Raw genomic sequence first — 24,474 nt, forward strand, 5'->3', positions numbered from 1 at the left:
GGGATGCTCTGGATCGACAACGCGTTCCAGTTCCTGCCAATATCCATTAACTCGCACAGCCATTGAAAAGGAGTGGGACAACATTGCACAGGCAACTCTACGCGAAGGAGATGCGTCGCACTGCATGAGGCAAATGGTGTTCACACTGGTTTTCTGATCCACGCCCCTTCCCTTTTTAAAAAAATTTATAGGCATCTGTGACCAACAGATCTGTATTCCCAGTCATGTGAAATCCATGGATTATGGTCTAATGAATATATTTGAATTGACCGATTTCCTTTTATGATCTGTAAAACCGTGTAAAATCTTTGAAAATGTGGCATGTTGCGTTTATATTTTTGTTAAATTAAAATGGTGTACTGCTTTGGAAGAAGAACAATTTCCTTACGAATCCTGTTTACATGGACACCTGATGGCACTCTGATAAATGCAGAACATCACCAATCAAAATACATTTTATTTCTCAGAAGCATATTTTATTCTGAGTTCGGGTATATAAAGTTTGTATGTGAGAGCTACTTCTAAGAAGCATACATTCAGTTGTTCAGAACTCACTTCACTCTAGATAAAGAGGGAGGCTCGCTCAGCTGGTGCTAGCACATGCGCAGATCGAATACACCGCTGTAACGCCAGTTAAGGTGTTTACATGTCCTAATAATTCCAAAGATCGCTCAGAAAACAGGGTTTAAGATAAACAGACCAAGGTGTTTACATAACTATTGCATAATCTGCCATAATCAGGTTAATATCGAATTATTACTGTGCATGTAAACCTAATCAATGTGGTTAATAGTGCATTGCAGTACATACTTTCCATTGTGGTTAACAGTGCACTGCAGTGGATACTTTCCATTGTGGTTAACAATGCACTGCAGTGCATACTTTCCATTGTGGTTAATAGTGAGTGCACTGCAGCGCATACTTACTCTTGAGCTCTTCTTTATTCTTCTCACTAGCAGCATTGTCGACACGGAGAGCTCGGCCGCTGAACTCTCTTCCGTTCAGGTTCCGCATGGCACTGAGGGCCGTCTCCTGGTCTTGATACTCACAGAAGCCATATCCTTTTGGCTTGCCTGTCTCCCTATCATACACTAACCTGAAAAATGGTGTAGGGTTACAAAACAATTTTCAAAAGGTAACCAAAAAGCCATATTAGCATGTAATCACTTGAATAGCCTAGTGCACAGCAGCAATTGTTTTAGGCAGGTGAAACGGTGAACGTTGCCTTAAGACTGCTTACGTACCTAAAGCTGACAACAAGCCCAACTTCTGAAAAAATGTCTTTCAGTTGCTCCTCTGTGGCCTCATATGGAATGTTTCCCACTGTTAAATTGAGTTAAGAGTTTAAGACAGCAACTTGACTGAGTTGTGGAAAAACTTACAGAACACAAGAATCCTAAACAACAACATGCAAAAGACATGAGATGCAGAGTTCTTAGTTAACGTTACTGTTGTCTATGGCTGAACCACTTGTTGCTAGTAGCAATATGTGATGGTAATTCTGACACTATTAGCAAACTAGCCAGTTAACTATAAACCTTGTTAACACAGGTATACACTTAGCTAACTTGTCACTTACGTCTGTGATACTGACAGAGGAATACCTTGGCTAACTAACGTGAGGCATACTTGCGATCTATAAAAATACGTTTGATACAAATCCTGCACACATTAGTTAGTTAGCTATCTGCTGCTGTGCTATGTCTAGCGCGGTTTGTAAGCTATCCAGCTCGCTAGCTGTGAGTACAAACGTATTCTTCGACATACACTTTTGAATCAACTAGTATTCCCCCATCAATAAATTTACCAAAGACAGAGCGCAATGAACGGTCAACAGCGGGATCTCTGCCAGCGGCAGCAACAACAGCAGCTGCTAAATTCGCCATTTTAGGGAATGACAAATGTAGCAACAGGAAATGCTCAACTTTAAAGTGTAACACCATCCGGTTTACGAGGGGGCCTCGTCCAGTGTTTCAATGCATCAGCGTTTCATCACAGATTATCTATTACGTTGCATATTGACCAGATACTCTAATGGCCGTTCTAACAATGAAAATAAATCTTCATAACATAAAAGGAAGTTGTGGAGGAGGCAAGATCAGGTGGGACCATTCGCGCCAATGAGAGGGCAGATAAGCGTGTGAACAACAGACACAACGGTTTCCAATGTTACCACAGCCACAAAGTCAAAATTGGCTATATCGTAACAATTTGCTTTTTGGTCTTCATTTAAGAATAGGGTTATGCATAAGGTTACGGTTAGGTTTAAATCACATTTTAAGAAGATAAAGTGTAAAAATAGGTGAGGTGTATGACTTTGTGGCTGTGGTACTAGTAACGACCAGACAACTCTGGTATTGTGTTTTTTCTCAATGTTTGGATGTTACGTGTCCTACTTATATCAGTATACTCGTAACAACCTACTCGTTACGAAACTTATATTTGATCAAGTAAGCCACACGTAGCAAATAAGCCATTCGATGTTTTGCTAACAAAATTCGATACTCTTCCATTGGCCTCCATGCAAAAACTCCTGGCTTGAGCGAAAAAACTAAAAACGCCACCTGGAGAAGACAGTTTTTGGGCCCATGTATCCCTCCGCTTCGCCTCTTCCTCTCTGGTTTCATACTAAACGATCATTGAAAGAACGCATCGTTCATTCCTTCCTCCCTGAAGTGAGGAGTCATTGATTCAATTAATGAAAGTAGCTAAATGTTTCCGGTGTTGTCCACTGAAAATTTACAATTTCAATAAAATAACAGCACTACTATTAATATATTTTGCATTCACATTTGGCGGGAAAAACACACCAGTCTCTTTGTCCACTAGGGGGCATCGTTTCTTGCAGCAGGTAACATGCACGCGCCCTAACTAACGTTTTAGTTCAGGAACCTCTGGGTGCCAACTTCATACACAATTTTATATATCTTGCTAAACAAATGGGTCAAATCAAGTGTGCGAACACAGAACATATACATTTCATTATTTGGTAAGTAGCTAATGTGAAAGCTGAGATGCATGAATGATAAGTGTAGGCATATTGCTAACGTTAGCCTAGCCCTGGCTATCTAACGTTTGCCATTCTAGTTAACTTCCTTGACTACAACGCGCTTGAATTGATAGCTAGCAATAAGCTAGCAACATGTATCTATCCGAATTTTGGAAACAAGCTTGCTAAATTAGTTTACCTAACTAGCAAGATTGAGTTATTAGACAGTTCCTCCATGTGGACCTAGATAACTAACTAGCTAGTATGCCAGTCTAAGGTTATCATAGATGTCAGTGCTGTTATCAGACACAGTCAAATATTTTCTCAGCAGTTCGATAACGTTGTCAAGTTTCAGTCATTGTAATTCATTTTCAAAACGGGCAAATATGTCAATTTAGGTTGAGTTTAGTTTATGAATGGAAGGCTTTTTAAAATGATGACCTCATAGTGTCTATTTATTGTCCATAGTGTCTATTTATTTTGGAAAAGCCACCATTGTAAGTCAATTGATAATTGGTCATAACTATCTGCTGTATATGTTTATGCAGAGTAATATCAGTCACAATACCCAGCAAGATTTATCACATTGAAACGATTTAATCTGAAATCAGTGTTAAGTCATGATCCTTCTAGGAGAATACTCATTATAGAATAAAATGCATTATGAGAGAGTGGAGAAAGTCTTTGAGAAAGTGATAGGCCCAATCCCAAATGGACTCCATAACCCACCTATGCCCTTTGCACTTGTGGAGATCTGAGAGGATTTGACAGGTGTAAGCAATATGGTAATAGTGCCACTTTGCCCTCTGATATGCTGGGTGGAAGTTTCACCATGTTGCTTATATAAATCAATTGAAAAAGAAAAGGAGAGCCTCACTCAAGTAGCTCAGATGCAATAATTGTATAACCAACGTTTATATGTCAATTTGGGATTGGGCCACAATGCAGAGGACATGGGCATGGTGGCAGCACAATTGGCAAAGATTTCAGCCTGGATCAGCTAGAAGTTGTATTTCAAATATCCAGTCACCACTGTCCGTTTTACAAGGCTGGCCTGAGAGAGTGCTGTATCCTTAACTCACCAATGCCCTTGTAAGGTCTTGGGACCCTGTAAAGAACAGATTTAACAGTAGGGGGTGCTAACTAACAACATGAAAAACAAACAGCTTGATCATTGTTCATTTATTTTAGTCCACAGGGATTCAATTATTGTAATTACTGGTACTTGCTATCTATTATAAAAACACTATGACAATACAACCACAGTGTAAAGAAATTGCTTTGGATATATTGTTATTGTTGCTGAGACTTTTTAATAGGGTATTTTCTAGGGCTGGGAATTGCCAGGGACCTCACGATACAATTCAATACAGTGCATTTGGAAAGTATTCAGACCCCTTGACTTTTTCCACATTTTGTTAGATTACAGCCTTATTCTTAAATGGATTAAATAACTAAAAAACCTCATCAATCTACACACAATACTCCATAATCACACAGCGAAAACAGGTTTTTAGACATTTTTGCAAATTTATTAAAAATAAAAAATATTGAAAAGTATTCAGAGACTTTGCTATGAGACTCAAAATTGAACGTAGCAAAGTACAGAGAGATCCTTGATGAAAACCTGCTCCAAAGCGCTCAGGACCCCAGACTGGGGCGAAGGTTCACCTTCCAACAGGACAACAACCCCAAGCGCATAGCCAAGACAACGCAGGAGTGGCTTTGGGACAATTTCTGAATGTCCTTGAGTGGCCCAGCCAGAGTCCGGACTTGAACCCAATCAAACATCCCTGGAGAGATCTGAAAATAGCTGCAGCGATGCTCCCCATCCAACTTGAAAGTTTCAGAGTATCTGCAGAGAAGAATGGGATAAAATCCCCAAATACAGCTGTGCCATGCTTGTAGCGTCATACCCAAGAAGACTCGAGGCTGTAATCGCTGCCAAAGGTGCTTAAATTCTGTTTTCAATGGAAGTATGGCATAATGAGTATTATGAGGTCAAGTTTTGACCTTGTAATATTTTAAAACAAACTGATATCCTACTCATGTTACATTCAGAAATATTTCACCTGCCTGGATATCGTAGGTGTGAATTATCAGCTAAATTACTATGATTACCAATGTCATCATGAATCAAGAGACTTCAGGTATTCCCAAACTGGGGTGCACGTAAATGCCGTCGGGGGTACGCCAAATAAAAATGTGATTCACATATAAAAAAAAAAGGTTTTACTTTTTTTCCCCTTCACATTTTCAAACAGTCCGTTTATATTTTCCAATGGTGCTATACATTTGGGTGAGGTTTTTTTCTCGCCTGAGTAGTCTCGTTTCACTGCCAAAAATAAAATGAAACCATCTAGTGTTCAGCGAAATAACAACACAATGTCAAATACTGCTAGCCTAGTCAAATAATTAACATCCAATCACATTAACCGTTACTCTCTTGCGGGAATTCCACTAATGGTCCGTATGTAGCCAAACGTAGCTGCTGCTCATGTTGGTATCTGTACTGATGGCGCAAAAGCCATGACAGGGAGACATAGTGGAGTGGTAACGCACGTGCAAGCAGTTGTTCCCGACGCCATTTGGGTGCACTGCAGCATCCACCGAGAGGCTCTTACTGCCAAGAGAATGCATGACAGCTTGAAAGACGTTTTGGACACTGCAGTGAAAATGGTTAACTTTGTTAAAGCAAGGCCCCTGAACTCTTGTGTATTTTCTGCACTATGCAATGATATGGGCAGCGACCATATACCGCTTTTACAACATACAGAAGTGCGCTGGTTATCAAGGGGCAAAGTATTGACAAGTTTTTTGAATTGAGAGACGAGCTTAAAGTTTTCTTTACTGACCATAATTTTCACTTGACTGACCGCTTGCATGATGACGAGTTTCTCACACGACTGGCCTATCTGGGTGATGTTTTTTCTCGCCTGAATGATCTGAATCTAGGATTACAGGGACTCTCCGCAACTATATTCAATGTGCGAGACAAAATTGAGGCTATGATTAAGAAGTTGGAGCTCTTCTCTGTCTGCATTAACAAGGACAACACACAGGTCTTTCCATCATTGTATGATTTTATTTGTGCAAATGAACTCAAGCTTACAGACAATGTCAAATGTGATATAGCGAAGCACCTGAGTGAGTTGGGTGCGCAATTACGCAGGTACTTTCTCGAAATGGATTACACAAACAACTGGATTCGTTATCCCTTTCATGCCCTGTCTCCAGTCCACTTACCGATATCTGAACAAGAGCGCCTCATCGAAATTGCAACAAGCGCTTTAGGGAAAATGTTATCAAAAGCCACTGCCAGATTTCTGGATAGGGCTGCGCTCAGAGTATCCTGTCTTGGCAAATCGAACTGTTAAGACACTGATGTACTTTGCTACCACGTACCTATGTGATAGTGCATTCTCGGCCCTCACTAGCATGAAAACTAAATAGAGGCACAGACTGTGTGTGGAAAATTATTTATGACTGAGACTCTCTCCAATACAACCAAACATTGCAGAGTTATGTGCATCCATTCAAGCACACCCTTTTCATTAACCTGTGGTGAGTTATTCACAATTTTCAATGAACAAATAAGGTTTTATATGTAAGATGGCTAAAATAAAGAGCAAAATTATTGATTATTATTATATTATTATTTGTGCCCTGGTCCTATAAGAGCTCTTTGTCACTTCCCACGAGCCGGGTTGTGACAAAAACTCGCACTCATTCTTATGTTTAATAAATGTATCCTGTGTGTGGCAGGCTTACAATGATGGCAAAAAACAACATTTGAGTGCGCTGACCCTGGTGCTAGAGGGGGTACGCAGCTGGAGGTTGAATGTTTGAAGGGGTACGAGATTATAAAAAGTTTGGGAACCACTGGCACAATGCAGTTTACAATAGGCAGCTTGTTTGTTATTGAGATAATACATAGGAAGTTTGGTACCATACTGGCATGTACTGTAGACCAGTGACCACTAAATCTGTGATTATCTGAGAACAAATGTTGTTATATTGTCTATAATTTTCGTTAGATAACAGATCTTAGATATTGATTTGTGATGTATGTATTAACCTACATTTAGCTATCAGTATGGAGCGTTCAATGTTTTATCTAGGTCATCAAAAAGTGGTGGTTCCACTGGGGCTCGAACCCAGGACCTTCTGCGTGTAAAGCAGACGTGATAACCACTACACTATGGAACCAGTTGGTAACATTGGTAAAATACACTGTTCTAGTAGATGACGACGTCACGGTAGTTCTGAATGTTTTTCATGAATTAATATTGTTTGACCTATATTAGATGTATTTAACTGCTTGAAATATTATGAGATGATAATATCTTCATTTTTGAGACACGCATGGAATTGCAGTCTTGTTGGAATCGATTAGCTGTATAGGCCTATATTAATGCCGGGGTGTGCAGTCGTGTGTACAACTGCATTTGCAATGGCAAGCTATTTGGTTTAGTGCTAAGTTGTGTCATGTTAGTATTATAGCTTTCTGCTTTTATTCAGCACCATCTGCGGCATAAAACCTGCGCCATAAATAGTCACCAAATACGAACTTGATCTAAAAATGGCAAATGTACACGTTGCATGAACATTAAAATGCTGGCCTATAATAAACTATTTAATCCGTACCGGCACCGACATACCTCTCGTTGAGTTGGATCCATAGGTTTTTAGCGCACAATGTGCAAAACCGAAACTTTTACCAGGCTCAACTGACACCATGTTTCTTTCCCCTTGTGAAATGTCCGGAATGCATTGGTTATGACGGATTGTGTAATGGGTCTATATACATAATTTGAGCAACATGGTTATTTATTTTAATTGACCAATAATAACGGTTTTATAAATTAGAGAACATTTGAAAGGCTCTCCAGTCTCTACTCTCTGTACAGCACGTTCGTCGGACCAACTCAAGCTGGTACAGTATGACAAACTGTTATCCATTTCCGTCGCCTGTTTTGTACAAATGAGGAAAGCAGGACACCGTGAGACACACCCTCGTGACCACCACACAGGCTACAGGGTTCTCGTTTATGGGGAGGTAAAACTGGTTGCCTAATGCCTACATTATACTTGACTGGCTTCTTGGATTGCCACTCTAGTCACCCGTATGGAGTGGAAGGTTGAGGTCTATAATCTACCTGTGTGAAGCTAGCCACAATAAGGATTAGTCACAATAGTAGGTAAGGCGCCATAGCCAAGGCTGTACAGTGCATATATGTATGCCCAACCTGGTCTCAGAGCAGTTCGTATTATTCTGTAAATAAATCCGATGCACTCCATTTAGTATGATATGTTACGTTTCGTATGGCATATATTAATTTGTGGTTGTCCATCACCAATTTCGCAATATATGTTACGAATTACAATTCGTATTATATGTTACGAATTTGCAAAACGTACTACATGTTAACAATTTGAAAAACATACAATATGTTACCAATTTGCTAACGTATGATATGTTACGAATTCTAGCTAGATTGCAAACATTAGCTAGCTCGCCAATGTTAGCTAGTCTAGGACTTAGGTTAAATAGTTAGCTAAAAGGGTTAGGGTTAGGGAAAGGGTTAGCTAACATGCTAAGTAGTTGCAAAGTAGCTAAAAAAGTAGTAAGTAGTTGAAAAGTTGCAAATTAGCTAAAATTGTCTGTGAATGAGATTTGAACTCGCAACCTTTGAGTTGCTAGAAGTTCCTGTTAACCATACTCCTTTTGTTTTTGCCTTAAGTAACCATCTATATAAGGTAACTATACCAAACGTAACATATACTAATTGGAGTGTCCTCGGATTTATGTACAGAATAGGTTGCAGCACACCCAATGCAATTATGCAGTTTAATAAATCCACAATGTTTTTGCTGTTTATTGTCAAATTAATAAATTATTGTATTTATTTTTACGTTATATAACAACATATCTTGTTTAGCATTATCTAGTCCAAATATGGCCTTATTCCACTATTTGGATCCGTTTGGATGTTTCAACAGGGGACTTTTATTTTGATGGCGAAATGCAAATCCCTCTATTGTTGCTAATCCTTATTGTGGCTAGCTTCACTCAAGTCTCTAAACCTCAGTAACTAAACGAAGTGTCCTCTTTTCACATCGCATATGTAATAACGCAATTTTGTGAAATTTTAGTGGAAACAGGACAGCAACGTTGAGACACGGATACTGCCGAAGTTATTTGTGTCTTGGGTGTAATTATAGGGCACTAGAATGCGACGTAAATGAAATGTGCATTCTTATTGAATGGCAATAATAACTTTACAGTAATATGAAGATGGACACTCCTGTCCAAACCCTCATGATAACAATGTAAGCTTTTACACAACACGTATTTTATGTCATCATATTGATCATGTGTTATGCGTTGCAGAAGAAAAAAATCCCAAATTAGTGCCACAATTGTTTTATTCTTATAGTTTAGTATCTTTCCTTACATTCATATCATTGTCAGGAAGAAATATCCAGTAGCCAAATAGTATGATGTGCCTATGCTTAATAATTATACCATTCTGTCAGCTATCTAATGATGGTTCATAAACACACACTTGCAGCCATAACATCACTTGGGTCATCAGAGTTTGGCTTTTGTGGTAGACCTATTTCCGTATTGGAAGGGAAGATTCTAATTTCCAAAGATGATTCCAAAAAATGTTCATGTTTTGAATAGGAATTTACAATTATATAAGGACTCGACTACGGTCACCACCTGTTATTCACCTGTAGGCCTCTGTCGGCGCTAGGACCCAGGGTGCGCGATTTTCATCTCCAGCTGCTGCGGTCTGAAAACGGGCGATGAGAGAAGATCGCGAGGAGAAGCCGACATGTCACACTGGAATTATTCTACCACAAAATCACATTCCTGACCCGTAACAGAAGTCACCAAGTCTCAAACAATCACTTGTCGTGGTGTGAAAAGCTCTATTTGCAAGCTTTGAAAGGGCAGTTTGGAGCGCAAGGTAAGGCGGTGCGATACCATGCGATTACTAATAACAAAGGCGTACTGGAGAGCAGGGGGCAATAAGGGGGGCATTGCACAACGGCATGGAGGGCAACAGTCAACTCTCCCAAACTTTTGCTGTGAATAATTGTGTACAGTAAAGTTTGTAAATCCACGTACAGGCCATAACAAACCTGTCTAACGGTATTCAAGGTATGCATTTGGTAATGTAAAGTCTTCAAGTGTGAGGATAAACGTGTCACATGTTTCTTGGGGTGAAATCCTGTCTCAGTCGGCAGTGGCCCACATTATATTTTGCTAAGGCTACTACAACCAAAAAAGGTAGTGAATTCTAGTTTCACTGTATTTCATTATAACAGGAATCTTCTATCTGCCATGAGTTTACACATCGTGGCATCCTCAACCTGCCAACTCAGAGCATCGTCTCCAACTTGTTCTCTGCCTCCATGGTATAGCCTACATCAGGTCCAATCCATTTACGCACATATGAACAAAAGTAATCGTCTTTTTACATAGTTGGTAGTGACATATTTCATGCTTTGCATGATTTACTACATTCTCAACGTAAACATGATGTCAGGTAATGGCAACCGCGAACTCAGACGGGACATGCCATGCTGTAGCTACTACTCTGTAGCAGCAGTATCCCAGGCCTAGGTTGTTTGGACGAGGCGTTCGAATATTCCATAAATCGACCAAATTTACTCTCGGTAGCCTAAGCCCCATTTTGAAAGGGAACGACAATAATTTTGACGAGGCCTCAAACAAAACATTGTGGCTTCATTCACTGTAAACTTGCTGTTTTAAGTGTGATTGTTTTTGATCACCAATCAAATGTGCACTGCAGTGTGCAAATGTATATTCACTGTATTTACGTTTTTTTGAGCCTATGGCTTCAAACGTTCACTGGTAGTGGCAGTGACCAAAACTAGTCGATAGCTGAAGACCGGAGCAGCCGGCCACAACCGGGATTGCTTTCGCTCTGTCGTTGAGGTCTCTGGGTAACCCCGCTCTGACACAATGCAATGTGGAGACAACCTGGTTCCGCTTGTGCTCGATAGGAAGGCACAAAAATCAGTCGTGTTATTCTGTAGCTCGTGTAGTGTGGTGTGTATATTGGTTCTATTTTGATATTTGGCAATATGTCAACGACTAGTCTGTCAGCCGACATGCAACACTCAGTGCTATTCGCGAGTGAATGGTGTTTGGCAATGGGCAAATGATCCTACACTCCAATAGCTAGCTACCTTCCTCGAGATGAAGGCTGCGAAATAGTAGAAAGACGAAGATGTATCCGGTGTGGTGCATCACTGTGCAGCAACAGCCGGGAGACAGGGAAGAAATAGGTCATTGTTAAACAACAAACTTGTTTACTTCCATTATCATTTAGACTACCAGTCATTTAGACGTTTGCTATAACCGGTTGTATATATCACAGTTCTGTCATTCACAAGTCTGTGATATTGTGTTCCATAAGCTACTTAGTTTTTACCTGCGTATGATTTAGGTAAGAATCCTGCGCTGGCCTGATTAAAGGTATCCGAAATTGGGAAAGCCAGATGTGCCAAAGGCTTTTTTCCCCTAGATGTCAACTGTATGAACGCGTGGCCTGCTGAATGTTTTGGCGTACGCTATTGTGTCTATTCTGCATTAAGCAGACACCACAGGCTTCGAGACCTGTCTTTAGGCGGTTTGACCTTGCAAGGTAATATAACTTATAGGTTCTCAGCTCGCATATTATAGCCTCATTATATCGAGTGGCGAAACATTCCAGTGTATTTTTAGGACAAGCCTGTTCAAGTTAACTGTAAGATGTATCCACCTGACACTCGTTGACACTTGCAATCAGTGTTAAATTGGTGGAAAGGCTGATCCTCTAACCTTGGTAATTCACACCAATTTTACCTCAGCATTTACAACTCAATGAAAACAATTCATCAATGCTCCAAAACGTGAAAGATGTGTTGTTAATTGTTAATTACCACCTGTAATGGCGTATATGAGAGGAGTGATTATCAGCATCATATTTCATCATGAAAACTTGTAGGTCACTTCAAATATTGAAATGCTTATCTCTCTGAACTATCAGCCAACAGGACTTGGGCTGATACACTTGTCAAACATCATACAGGACTTATTGTATGCACATATATTGGTCATCATGATAATCACTTAATAAAAAGGCATTCATACGTCACATGGTGCCAATAGTATTTATAGAGATATATATGAGATAAAGGGCGAATTTCTGAACACATAATGCATATTTTTCAAAAATGTATTCATCTCACATTCAGTAGGGGACAGATCGAAATTTACCAGGGGGAAGGGCTGGTGCACTTCCCTTCCCCAACGTTACAAATATTTTCACATGACCTTCCCCTGGTACAGTAAAATAAATTGAACACCCTCCCTCCTCAGAAGTAACTCAAAATAATGTTTAAGACCACAAATAAGAATAACTGTAGCGACCCTTTGTTTATAAATGTGGATATCGACTTTGCCACTTCAGCATGCTTTTGTGGCGTAGTCGATGCCAAGCAGGGCTACGAGCCAGAAGGTTAGGGGTTCGCTGATCACCATAGACGAGCTCACTCTCCCTGCCTGTTTCATTACACTACAATCAGAGTCAGCTGCATACATTGATCAGCTATGGGGAAAGCAGATTTTTTTACATTATGATGCCATATTTATAATTATATAAAATATATGCAAAGAATATTCCAGCGACAGGTTTCTGCGCCAATGCACCACACAACCAATAACAAAGCATACTAACTTCGGGCACTTCAATATCATGGTTTGCGTTTTCAGCACCACAATAAATAGACTATGTTAATTTTCGACAAACAGAAAAGACATCCCTCCCTACCTTGTAGGCTTACCCAATATAGAAGGCTTGGCTTGACAATATCTGAATGTCATTAAAGTTTTGGTGTTTTGTAACAGATGTCTCTTTCCATTCATCATTTGGCTGCTGCATAGTTTGGATTTATATATTTTCTTAGTCCGTTTTTAAAAATACATATATACACAAAGATTTTAAAAAGTGACCGGGATGCACGATACAGTCGGACTTATTTCCATTGTGGTCAATATTCTTTACATATACAATTACATAGATACAGACACATTACAGAGATAGAGATGAAAAAATGCTCAACCTCCAGATGAGTATGAGGGAGGAGTTTAAGTACATTTCTTAAAAGCTTGTTTGGCTGGTAGCTTATTCTTTAGATGTTTGGGGCTGCTTGTGAACCATGATGTACAAGCATAATCAAAGTGACATTGGACTAGTGCACTAGCTAGGTTTTCATCCAATTGGTGACAGATTTTCTCAAATCTTCATAAAAAGCAATATGCCATTTCAGAGTTACCTTTCGGAAAATTTTGCGCCGGACAACATGACTGGGAAGATTTTAATTTACCAGACATTTGAGGAATTTACTGGACATCCATATGCATTCAGATCCAACCTGGCGCAGCCAGCGCCATCAATAAATGAGGGATATTGGCCAAATGAGCCACATTTACGTATCCTTAAAAACAGCCTATAACAAATTACAAAAACACTATTACTTGTGTTTCGATGTGTAGCATATGCTAAACCTATTTTTGCTATTGGTTTTTTAGGCTACTTTCCTAAAACAATAATTGTCCACCTCACAGTTCATTTGTCAGAGATTTGAGCACTAAATGTATCAGGGCATTGTATGCATAGGCCTATAGGCTTAGGTGTCCACTGTATGTTATTAACAATTTAATAAATATATACAGTAACTGTCAAAAGTTTGGACACACCTACTCATTCCAGGGTTTTTCTTTATTTTGAGAATTTTCTACATTGTAGAATAATAGTAAAGACATCAAAACTATCAAATAACACATATGGAATCATATAGTAACCAAAAAGTGTTAAACAAATGAAAATATATGTTATATTTGAAATTCTTCAAAGTAGCCCTTTGCTTTGATGATTGCTTTGCCCACTCTTGACCTTCTCTCAACCAGCTGTAAATCTGTCCTTTGGTCTGATGAATCCAAATTTGAGATTTTTGGTTCCAACCGCCGTATCTTTGTGAGACACAGAGTAGGTGAACGGATGATCTCCGCATGTATGGTTCCCACCGTGAAGCATGGAGGAGGGTGTGGGGGTGCTTTGCTAGTGACACTGTTGTGATTTATTTAGAATTCAAGGCACACTTAACCAGCATGGCTACCACAGCATTCTGCAGCGATACGCCATCCCATCTGGTTTGTGCTTAGTGGGACTATCATTTGTTTCAACAGGACAATGACCCAAAACACACCTCCAGGCTGTGTAAGGCCTATTTGACCAAGAAGGAGAGTGATGGAGCGCTGCATCAGATGACCTGGCCTTCACAATCACTGACCTCAACCCAATTGAGATGGTTTGGGATGAGTTGGACCGCAGAGTGAAGGAAAAGCAGCCAACAAGTGCTCAGCATATGTGGGAACTCCTTCAAGGCTGTTGGAAAAGCATTCCAGGTGAAGCTGGTTGAGAGAATGCCAAGAGTGTGCAAAGCTGTCATCAAGGCAAAGGGTGGCTACTTTGAAGAATCTAAATATATATTTGGTTACCACATGATTCCATATGTTTTATTTAATAGTTTTGATGTCTTCGCTATTATTCTACAAATAGTAAAAATAAAGAAAAACCCTTGAATGAGTAGGTGTGTCCAAACTTTTGACTGGTACTGTATATATAAAGGAAGATAAGCTTAGGCCTAACCCCAGAGAGATAGAGATATGTTGGTGGCGTGCTATGACACCGACATGCATTTTTTTATGTCTGATGGCTACTGAGTCTGCTATACAGATATATACTGAAATAAAATATAAATGCAACATGCAACAATTTCAACGATTTTACTGAGTTACAGTTCATATAAGGAAATCAGTCAATTGAAATAAATTCATTAGGCCCTAATCTATGGACTTCACATTACTGGGCAGGGGTGGGCCTGGGAGAGCATGGTCCACCCACTTGGGAGACAGGCCCAGCCAATCAGAATTAGTTTTCCCCCACAAATGGGCTTTATTACAGACAAAAATACTCATCAGCTGTCTGGGTGGCTGGTCTCAGACTATCCCGCAGGTGAAGAAGCCGGATGTGGAGGTCCTGGGCTGGCATGGTTACACGTGGTCTGCGGTTGTGAAACCGGTTGGACGTTCTGCCAAATTCTCTAAAACAACTTATGGTAGAGACATTTTAGAGTGGCCTTTTATTGTCCCCAGCACAAGGTGCACCTGTGTAATGATCATGCTTTTTAATCAGCTTCTTGATATGCCACACCTGTCAGGTGGATAGATTATCTTGGCTAAGGAGAAATGCTCACTAACAGGGATATAGTAGAATTGCATCTGAAACATTTCTGGGATCTTTTATTTCAACTCATGAAACATAGGACCAACACTTTACATGTTGCATTTATATTTTTGTTCAGTATAGACGTACATAACGAGGGTAATTCATGAATTGTATTAGTGGTTATTTTAACCAATGCATTGAATTGATAATTTTTTTTACCCAATGCATTGGGTAATCTAATCAACCCACATTCGGGTTAACTATAACCCAATAGCTGGTTTCATAATAACCCATCTATATTCTTATTTGTATTTATTTTCTCCCTATTTCAATACTATTGTAATACCGTTTTCATACAATGTCAATGTGATTATTAATATTTAATAGTTGTATTTAATAGCTTTACCCTTTAAACCCCTACCAATCAATACCCCACCCCCACTCCTTAACACATGGGATATAAAATAAAAGTTAGAAAAAGACAAATACACTACATTTCAAAAAGTCCAGCAAGCAGTGTTTCCCCTATATTAATTTAGCATTGGCGCATCGCTGCTGCTAAATTGTTGCCGTCACTGCAAAAAAAACTGTCAACTGGGTGGGACTTCCTATGGGTTAAGGAAGGATCACATAATTCCATCCAGTTCATCGGGAGTGCTCAGCCAATTAATTATACTTGTGAGCAAACATTCCATAACTGCAGGTGGCAGTAAATCGTCAACCTTGTCTTTATACCTGTTCAAACAACACACTTCAGGTGGCAGTGTGCACCCTTTCAGTTTGTTTACCAACTCATAGAAGTAGTAGGTGAAGAAAAATGTACTACTTAAAAATGGAGATGGCCTCAATGGCACTGCCCATTCTCTCACAGACACCATAGTGGAACAGATGCAATGTTGCGTCCTCTAAATATCTCTATGAGATAACGCTATTAATAGATGTATGTAATAATTGTTAGCAAAGATGCAGTAACGTTACGCTAGTTAAATTATATTTGGGTTTAATATAGAATTCTCTGGTGATGTCATTGAGATCAAGAGATAATTAAACTGAACATAGTGAAATGTTCATGCATTTTGGAGTAGAATGTCCCCAGTTGTGACCTTCTCACAGTCATTCAACAAAAATGTAATCTCCTGGGGGGCATGCCCCCGGACCCCCCTGGGAAGACCACAGCTTGTATACTTACACGTTGTATTATTAGGGGTGAATCATTTCCCCATCCATTCTGTATGACCATGGAGGCAGGATGGCAGGTCCCACCTTCAGGGCCACATCACAAAACGGGTCTATAGGTTGAAAACAACATTTGAAACAAATCCCAAATTATTGATGTGATCAAGAAAACATATTGGATCCGGGCATTGGTATGTCAATTTCCATAAAGAACAAGAAAAGTATGATGTCGAAAAGCATAATTATTATTGGCCTAGTATATTTTCACATTGTCTTACCATTAGAAGGGTTTCAGCATCCTTTGCCAGGTCACTTGCCCTTTTCTCCCCCTATGGAAGACAACAACAAGTCCGATGAAACTCCACCACAGGTCACCTCTGCATTTGATGAAACGCAATATACAGTTGAAGTCGGAAGTTTTACATACACCTTAGCCAAATACATTTAAACTCAGTTTTTCACAATTCCTGACATTTAATCCTAGTAAAAATGTCCTGTTTTAGGTCAGTTAGGATCGCCACTTTATTTTAACAATGTGAAATGTCAGAATAATAGTAGAGAGAATGATATATTTCAGCTTTTATTTATTTCATCACATTCCCAGTGGGTCAGAAGTTGCCTTTAAACTGTTTAACTTGGGTCAAACGCTTTCAGTTGCCTTCCACAAGCTTCCAACAATAAGTTGGGTGAATTTTGGCCCATTCCTCCTGACAGAGCTGGTGTAACTGAGTCAGGTTTGTAGGCCTCCTTGCTCGCACACGCTTTTTCAGTTCTTCCCACAAATTTTCTCTAGGATTGAGGTCAGGGCTTTGTGATGGCCACACCAATACCTTGACTTTGTTTTCCTTAAGCCATTTTGCCACAACTTTGGAAGTATGCTTGGGGTCATTGTCCATTTGGAAGACCCATTTGCGACCAAGCTTTAACTTCCTGACTGATGTCTTCAGATGTTGCTTCAATATATCCACCTAATTGTCCAACCTCATGATGCCATCTATTTTGTGAAGTGCACCAGTCCCTCCTGCAGCAAAGCACCCCCACAACATGATGCTGCCACCCCCGTGCTTCACGGTTGGGATGGTGTTCTTCGGCTTGCAAGCATCCCCCTTTTTCCTCCAAACATAACGATGGTCATTATGGCCAAACAGTTCAATTTCTTTCCGTCAGACCAGAGGACATTTCTCCAAAAAGTTCGATCTTTGTCCCCATGTGCAGTTGCAAACCGTAGCCTGGCTTTGTTATGGCGGTTTTGGAGCAGTGGCTTCTTCCTTGCTGATCGGCCTTTCAGGTTTTGTCGATATAGGACTCGTTTTACTGTGGATATAGAGACTTTTGTAGCTGTTTCCTCCAGCATCTTCACATCTCCTTCCTGAGCGGTATGATGGCTGCGTGGTTCCATGGTGTTTATACTTGCGTACTATTGTTTGTAGAGATGAACATGGTACCTTTAGGCATTTGGAAATTGCTCCTAAGGATGAATCAGACTTGTGATAGTGTACAATTTTTTTTCTGAGGTCTTGGCTGATATCTTTTGATTTTCCCATGATGTCAAGCAAAGAGGCACTGAGTTTGAAGGTAGGCCATGAAATACATCCACAGGTACACCTATGTCAATTAGCCTATCAGAAGCTTCTAAAGCATGACATCATTTTCTGGAATTTTCCAAGCTGTTTAAAGGCACAGTCAACTTAGTGTTTGTAAACTTCTGACCCACTGGAATTGTGATCCAGTGAATTATAAGTTAAATAATCTGTTTGTAAACAATTGTTGGAAAAAGTTGTGGAGTGGTTGAAAAATGAGTTTTAATGACTCCAACCTAAGTGTATGTAAACTTTCGACTTCAACTGTATATATTTATTTGAAACTCTGTCTAAAACTGAAGAAATATAGTGCCTTCACAAAGTATTCATACCCCTTGACTTATTCCACATTTTGTTGTGTTACAGCCTGAATTCAAGATCAATTAAATATATATTTTTCTCACCCATCTACACACAATACCCTATAATGACAAAGTGAAAACATATTATACATTTTTGAAAATGTAATGAAAAACAGAAATATCTAATTTACATAAGTATTCACACCCCTGCGTCAATACATGTTAGAATCACCTTTGGCAGAGATTACAGCTTTGAGTCTTTCTGAGTAAGTCTCTAAGAGCTTTGCACATCTGGATTGTACAATATTTAGTCATTTTTCTTTTCAAAATTCTTCAAGCTCTGTCTAAATGGTTGATAATCATTGCTAGACTACCATTTTCAAATCTTGCCATAGATTTTCAAGCAGATTTAAGTCAAACTTGTAACTCGGCCACTCTGAACATTCACCGTATTCTTGGTAAGCAACTCCAGTGTAGATTTTTGCCTTTTTTTTAGGTTATTGTCTTGCTGAAAGGTGAATTCATCTCCCAGTGTCTTTTGGGAAGCAGACTGAACCCGGATTCAGGATTCTGAACTCTAGGATTTTGCCTGTGCTTAGCTCCATTCTGTTTATTTTTTATCCTGAAAAACTCCCCATTCGTTAACAATTACAAGCATACCCATAACATGATGCAGCCACTACTATGCTTGAAAATATGGAGTGGTACTCAGTAATGTGTTGTTTTGGATTTGCCTCAAACATTTATTTGAACTATATTTAACCTTTATTTAACTAGGCAAGTCAGTTAACTTCTATGGGCTATGTGGGACGCTAGCGTCCCACCTGCGGGACACAGCCAGTGAAATATCAGGGCGGCAAATTCAAAAACAACAAAATGTCATAATTCAACTTTCTCAAACATACAACTATTTTACACCATTTTAAAGATACACTTCTCCTTGATGTAACCACATTGTCCAATTTCAAAAAGGCTTTACAGCGAAAGCAAAACATTAGATTATGTTAGGAGAGTACATAGACAAAAATAATCACACAGCCATTTTCCAAGCAAGGACATGTGTCAATAAAACCCAAAACATTGCTAAATAAAGCACTAACCTTTGACGATCTTCATCAGATGACACTCCTAGGACATTATGTTACACAATACATGTATGTTTTGTTCGATAAAGTTCATATTTATATCCAAAAACAGCATTTTACATTGGCACGTGATGTTCAGAAAATGTATTCCCACCAAAACTTCCGGTGAATGTGCACATCAATTTACAAAAATACTCATCATAAACGTTGACAAAATATATAACAATTATTTAAAGAATTATAGAGAGACTACTCCTGGATGCAACCGCTTTGTCAGATTTTAAAATAGCTTTACGGAGAAAGCACATTTTTCAATATTCTGAGTACATAGCTCAGCCATCACGGTGACCTATTCAGACACCTGCCAAGTTCGGGGCAACCTAAACTGAGAATTAGTATTAGAAATATGCTCTTACCTTTGCTGATCTTCATCAGAATGCACTCCTAGGACTGCTACTTCCACAAGAAATGTTGTTTTTGTTTGAAATAATCCATATTTATGTACAAATACCTCCGTTTTGTTCGTGCGTACAGATCACTTATCCAAAGGCATAACGCGCGAGCGTGGAACCAGAGACAAAAAGTCAAAGTGTTCCATTACCGTACTTAGAAGCATGTCAAACGCTGTTTAAAATCAATCTTTATGGTATTTTTAACGTAAAATTGCGATAATATTCCAACCGGACAATAGCATATTCATTCAAGAAGAAAAAGAAGGAACGGCGTGACCGCGCATATCCAATCCCTTTGTTGCCAGGCAGACCACTCAGTAACTGAGCTCCTATACTCTGCCCAGTGACAGGAGAATGCTCAAACCACTTTCTGAAGGCTTTTGACAGCCCATGGAAGCCTTAGGAAGTGCAACGTAACGCCACAGATACTGTAGTTTCGAAAGGGACTAGAAAGAAGAACTACAATTCTCAGATCCTCCACTTCCTGGTTGACTTTTTCTCAGGATTTTGTCTGCCATATGAGTTCTGTTATACTCACAGACACCATTCAAACAGTTTTAGAAACTTCAGAGTGTTTCTATCCAAATCTACTAATAATATGCATATTCTAGTTTCTGGGCCAGAGTAGTAACCTGTTTAAATTGGGTACGTTTTTCATCCGGCCGTGAAAATACTGCCCCCTAGTCCAGACAGGTTAAGAACAAATTCTTATTGACAATGACGGCCTTGTGTTCAGGACAATTTTTTTTCAGTATTACTTTAGTGCCTTGTTGGAAACAGGAGGCATGTTTTGGAATATTTGTATCATGTCCAGGCTTCCTTCTTTTCACTCTGTCAATCAACTGAGTTAGGAAGGACACCTGTATCTTTGTAGTGACTGGGTGTAATTAATAACTTCACCATGCTCAAAGGGATATTGAATTTCTGCTTTTTTACATTTTTACCCATCTACCAATGGGTGCCCTTCTTTGCGAGGCATTGGAAAACCTCCCTAGTCGTTGGGGTTTAATCTGTGTTTGAAATTCACTGCTCGACTGAGGGACCTTACAGATAATTATATGTATGGGGTACAGAGATGATGTAGTACTTTCTTTTAACATAACCTTTGTCATCTTCAACTTAGGCTAAAGACAAGACAATTTTAATATCGCATAACTCTTTGCAACAATGGGACCAGCTATGCTAGTTTGCAACGGCACTGGTAGTTAGCAACGGCACTAGTAGTTAGCAACGGCACTAGTAGTTAGCAACGGCACTAGTAGTTAGCAACGGCGCTGGTCTCATGAATTAGTTTATTTTTCGAAAAGCTTCCACATGGAATCATAACTTGTCTTAACCTTTATCTTCAACCTAGACGTTAGATAGCTTACGCTAGCAGCTATCTAGCTAGCAATTGCTGTAAAGTCACCAGAATTATTTGAAATAACGATTGAGGTAGTCATGTTATCTAGCTAAACAATTAGCTCATTTAAATAACTAGAAATAAAGGTTAACTTACCCATTTGTCTCTCTCCAGTGGCACAATAAGTGGCAATGGGTTTTGCAGAGAGTTGCCGTCCCCCGGCATCCGACTGTTGAGGTTTGATTACAAATGCCTGTCGTGAGATTAATTGACTTGTACCTAACCTGTTGAGTTACTGCTAAAACAACCCAACAAGCAGAAAATAACCCAATAAAATGATCCAACATCCGTAACAGTTCTATCGGATTGTGGAAACAATACGTTTTTTGCTGTGTAGGCCTATTGTGCCTCTATGAAAGGGCCAGGTTGTCATGCGTTTCAAATGATGAAATATAATGCATCTCTAAAATGACCCTTATCTTATATCAGTACTCTTGAGTGATGTCAAAAACTTAAATATAGGCCTACAGTGCCTTTGGAAAGTATTCAGACCCCTTGACTTATTCCATATTTTGTTACATTGCAGCCTTATCCTAAAATTGATTAAAACAACATTTTTCATCAACAATCTACACACAATACAATTTAAAAAAACAGATACCTTATTTACATAAGTATTCAGACCCTTTGCTATGAGACTCGAAGTAGAGCTCAGGTGCAACCTATTTCCATTGATCATCCTTGAGATGTTTCTACAACTTTATTGTAGTCCACCTGTGGTAAATTCAATTGATTGGACATGATTTGGAAAGGCACACACCTGTCTATGTAAAGGTCCCACAGTTGACAGTGCATGACAGATTAAAAATCATGCCATGAGGTTGAAGGAATTGTCCGTAGAGCTACAAAACAGGATTGTGTCGAGGCACAGATCTGGGGAAAGGTACCAAAACATTTATGCAGCATTGAAGGTCACCAAGAACACCGTGGCCTCCATCATTCGTAAATGGAAGAAGTTTGGAACCACCAAGACTCTTCCTAGAGCTGGCCGCCCGGCCAAACTGAGCAATCGGGGGAGAAGGGCCTTGGTCAGGAAGGTGACAGAGAACCCGATGGTTACTCTGACAGAGCTCTAGAGTTCCTCTGTGGAGATGGGAAAATCTTCCAAAAGGGCAACCATCTCTGCAGCACTCCACCAATCAGGCCTTTATGGTAGAGTGACCAGACGGAAGCCACTCATCAGTAAAAGGCACATGACAGCCTGCTTGGAGTTTGCCAAAAGGCACCTAAAGACTCTCAGACCATGAGAAACAATATTCTCTGGTCTGATGAAACCAAAATTGAAGTCTTCGGCCTGATTGCAAAGCGTCACGTCAGACTGGGACAAAGGTTCACCTTCAAAAAGGACAACGACCCTAAGCACACAGCCAAGACAACGCAGGAGTGGCTCCAGGACTGTCCTTGAGCGTCCTTGAATGGCCTAGCCAGAGCCCGGACTTGAACCCGATCGGACATCAGACCTGAAAATAGCTGTGCTGCGACGCTCCCCATCCAACCTGACAGAGCTTGAGAGGATCTGCAGAGAGGAATGGGAGAAACTCCCCAAATGCAGGTGTGCCAAGCTTGTAGTGTCATACCCAAGAAGACTCGAGGTTGTAGTCACTGCCAAAGGTGCTTCAACAAAGTACTGAGTAGAGGGTCTTAATACTTCTGTAAATGTGATATTTCAGTTTTTACATTGTTTTATACATTTGCAAACATTTCTAAAAACCTGTTTTTGCTTTGTCATTGTGGGTTATTGTGTGTAGATCGATGAGGGGAAAAAAACGATTAAATCAATTTTAGAATAAGACTTAGATGGGATGTAAAGAAAGGTAAGGACATGTGCAGGTCGAGTTCACCATTTATATTTGGAATTTGCCCTGAGGTTTCAGTCATGAAGCAGTGTAAATTCATTTGAACCATTCATCCTCAGAAATTGATTTTAATCTCAGAATATTCTAACAGATAAAATGGTCTGCACCGTGATAAGAAGATGAAGAAATGAATTACCATGCAAGAGGGGTCAAGGACAGGTTTAGGGCCTATAGGCTGTCCTGTGACTATATGAATGAGTTTGAGCAGGAAGAGAGGTGGTGTTGGGAGGACAGCGAAGGTCAATGTGAAGAGAATGTGAGAGAGCCCAGTTAAAATAACCATACAGAAAACAGTACCAAGTGATGTAGGGGAGACAGATGTGGGGTGTGAGGTAGAGAACGACTGATAATCGTCCGAGCCAATATATCGGGCCGATATTGGCCTTTTCTAGTCTGGCTGCTATGCCAGCCGCCACTCACCGCCTGAGCCACGAGCACTGCACAATGCAGAGGAATATCTATCTGGGAAAATCAGCAGCAAGCTAGCTCATTCTCTAACAGAGGTGCAGTATTAAGAAATTGATAAATTAACACGGTGACAAAAATCGAACTCCTGTTGAAAATATTAGTTTAGTTAATTCACTAATAATAAGGCTTGTGTCGACGTGCCTGGATATGCATGCAATAAGCAAGCTAGCTAAGCAGATAGCTATGTGACCTGTTAGAAAGATTATGATAAGTAATCCTTTCATCTGTGGTGTTAGCTAGCTAGCTATATTATCTACTATGCTAGCTAGCTGGCTAGATAAACATGGTGCTAAAATATCAGATAGGAGCTAATAGCTGGTTAACATTTTGAACATGCAACGTTTTTGTCAACGAGCCATCTGACTTGGGGTGCAACGTTAGCTATTTACTGGTGTGCTGATCTGACCAGCCGCAATCGTACCCGTCAATTGACAATTGATTGTCGGATTAGATGATTGTCGTAATAGAGAAAGAAGGAATTGTTTTAAAATGCCTAAATAAAGATTGGCAATAGGTTTAGCTACCTAAGAATCTTCCTGCATGTTTATGGTCCAAGAAAGCTGTAGATGAGTGCACGTGTATGCATTCTCACTTCTCAAACTATGGGCAGATTTGAGTCATTTAGACAGAACGTGCAACGTTGTTTCATCTTTTTGCCTGCCCTCGCTCTCCTTGTTAAATATTATGCAAATGTATGGCTTGGTAGCAAATGTCGTCGCCATTGAGCTAGTTCTCATAGTAGCAGTAAACAGCACCAACTGATATGAGAGATGGAGAGAGATATGAAAGGGAACGGAGTTACAGCCTAGCTCTATCCAATCGTAGCAGTTGGATCAAGTTACAACCTGTT

General features: G+C 39.8%; 2 protein-coding genes and 1 non-coding gene across 10 annotated transcripts in view; 1 reads left to right on the forward strand and 2 right to left on the reverse strand.

Annotated features, from left to right (window-relative positions):
• cstf2 (cleavage stimulation factor, 3' pre-RNA, subunit 2) overlaps positions 1 to 2,055 on the reverse strand; it is a 28,590-nt gene extending 26,535 nt beyond the window's left edge. For 6 of the 8 annotated variants that reach the window (XM_014199760.2, XM_014199759.2, XM_014199758.2 and 3 more), the window contains exons 1-3: positions 1,808 to 2,055; positions 1,245 to 1,323; positions 927 to 1,096 (exon numbers count right to left, since the gene is read on the reverse strand). In XM_014199760.2, the coding sequence (XP_014055235.1) occupies positions 927 to 1,096; positions 1,245 to 1,323; positions 1,808 to 1,943 (385 nt within the window). In that variant the 5' untranslated portion in view covers positions 1,944 to 2,055. Of the gene's footprint in view, positions 1 to 926; positions 1,097 to 1,244; positions 1,324 to 1,579 lie in introns of all 8 variants that reach the window. The other 2 variants (XM_045718137.1, XM_014199761.2) reach the window with 2 other exon arrangements.
• Positions 2,056 to 7,125: 5,070 nt separating this feature from the next.
• Positions 7,126 to 7,198, reverse strand: trnav-uac (transfer RNA valine (anticodon UAC)). Its single transcript has one exon. It is a non-coding gene; the product is annotated as a tRNA-Val (tRNA).
• Positions 7,199 to 9,762: 2,564 nt separating this feature from the next.
• The window catches only part of bcorl1 (BCL6 corepressor-like 1), a 40,416-nt gene continuing 25,704 nt past the window's right edge, over positions 9,763 to 24,474 (forward strand). Inside the window, exon 1 of the mRNA XM_014199766.2 lies at positions 9,763 to 9,969. The gene's annotated coding sequence lies outside the window, so the exon portion shown is untranslated. The remainder of the gene's footprint in view (positions 9,970 to 24,474) is intronic.

Source organism: Salmo salar, chromosome ssa05, assembly GCF_905237065.1.
Source record: "Salmo salar chromosome ssa05, Ssal_v3.1, whole genome shotgun sequence".
NCBI classification, from domain to species: Eukaryota; Metazoa; Chordata; class Actinopteri; order Salmoniformes; family Salmonidae; genus Salmo; species Salmo salar.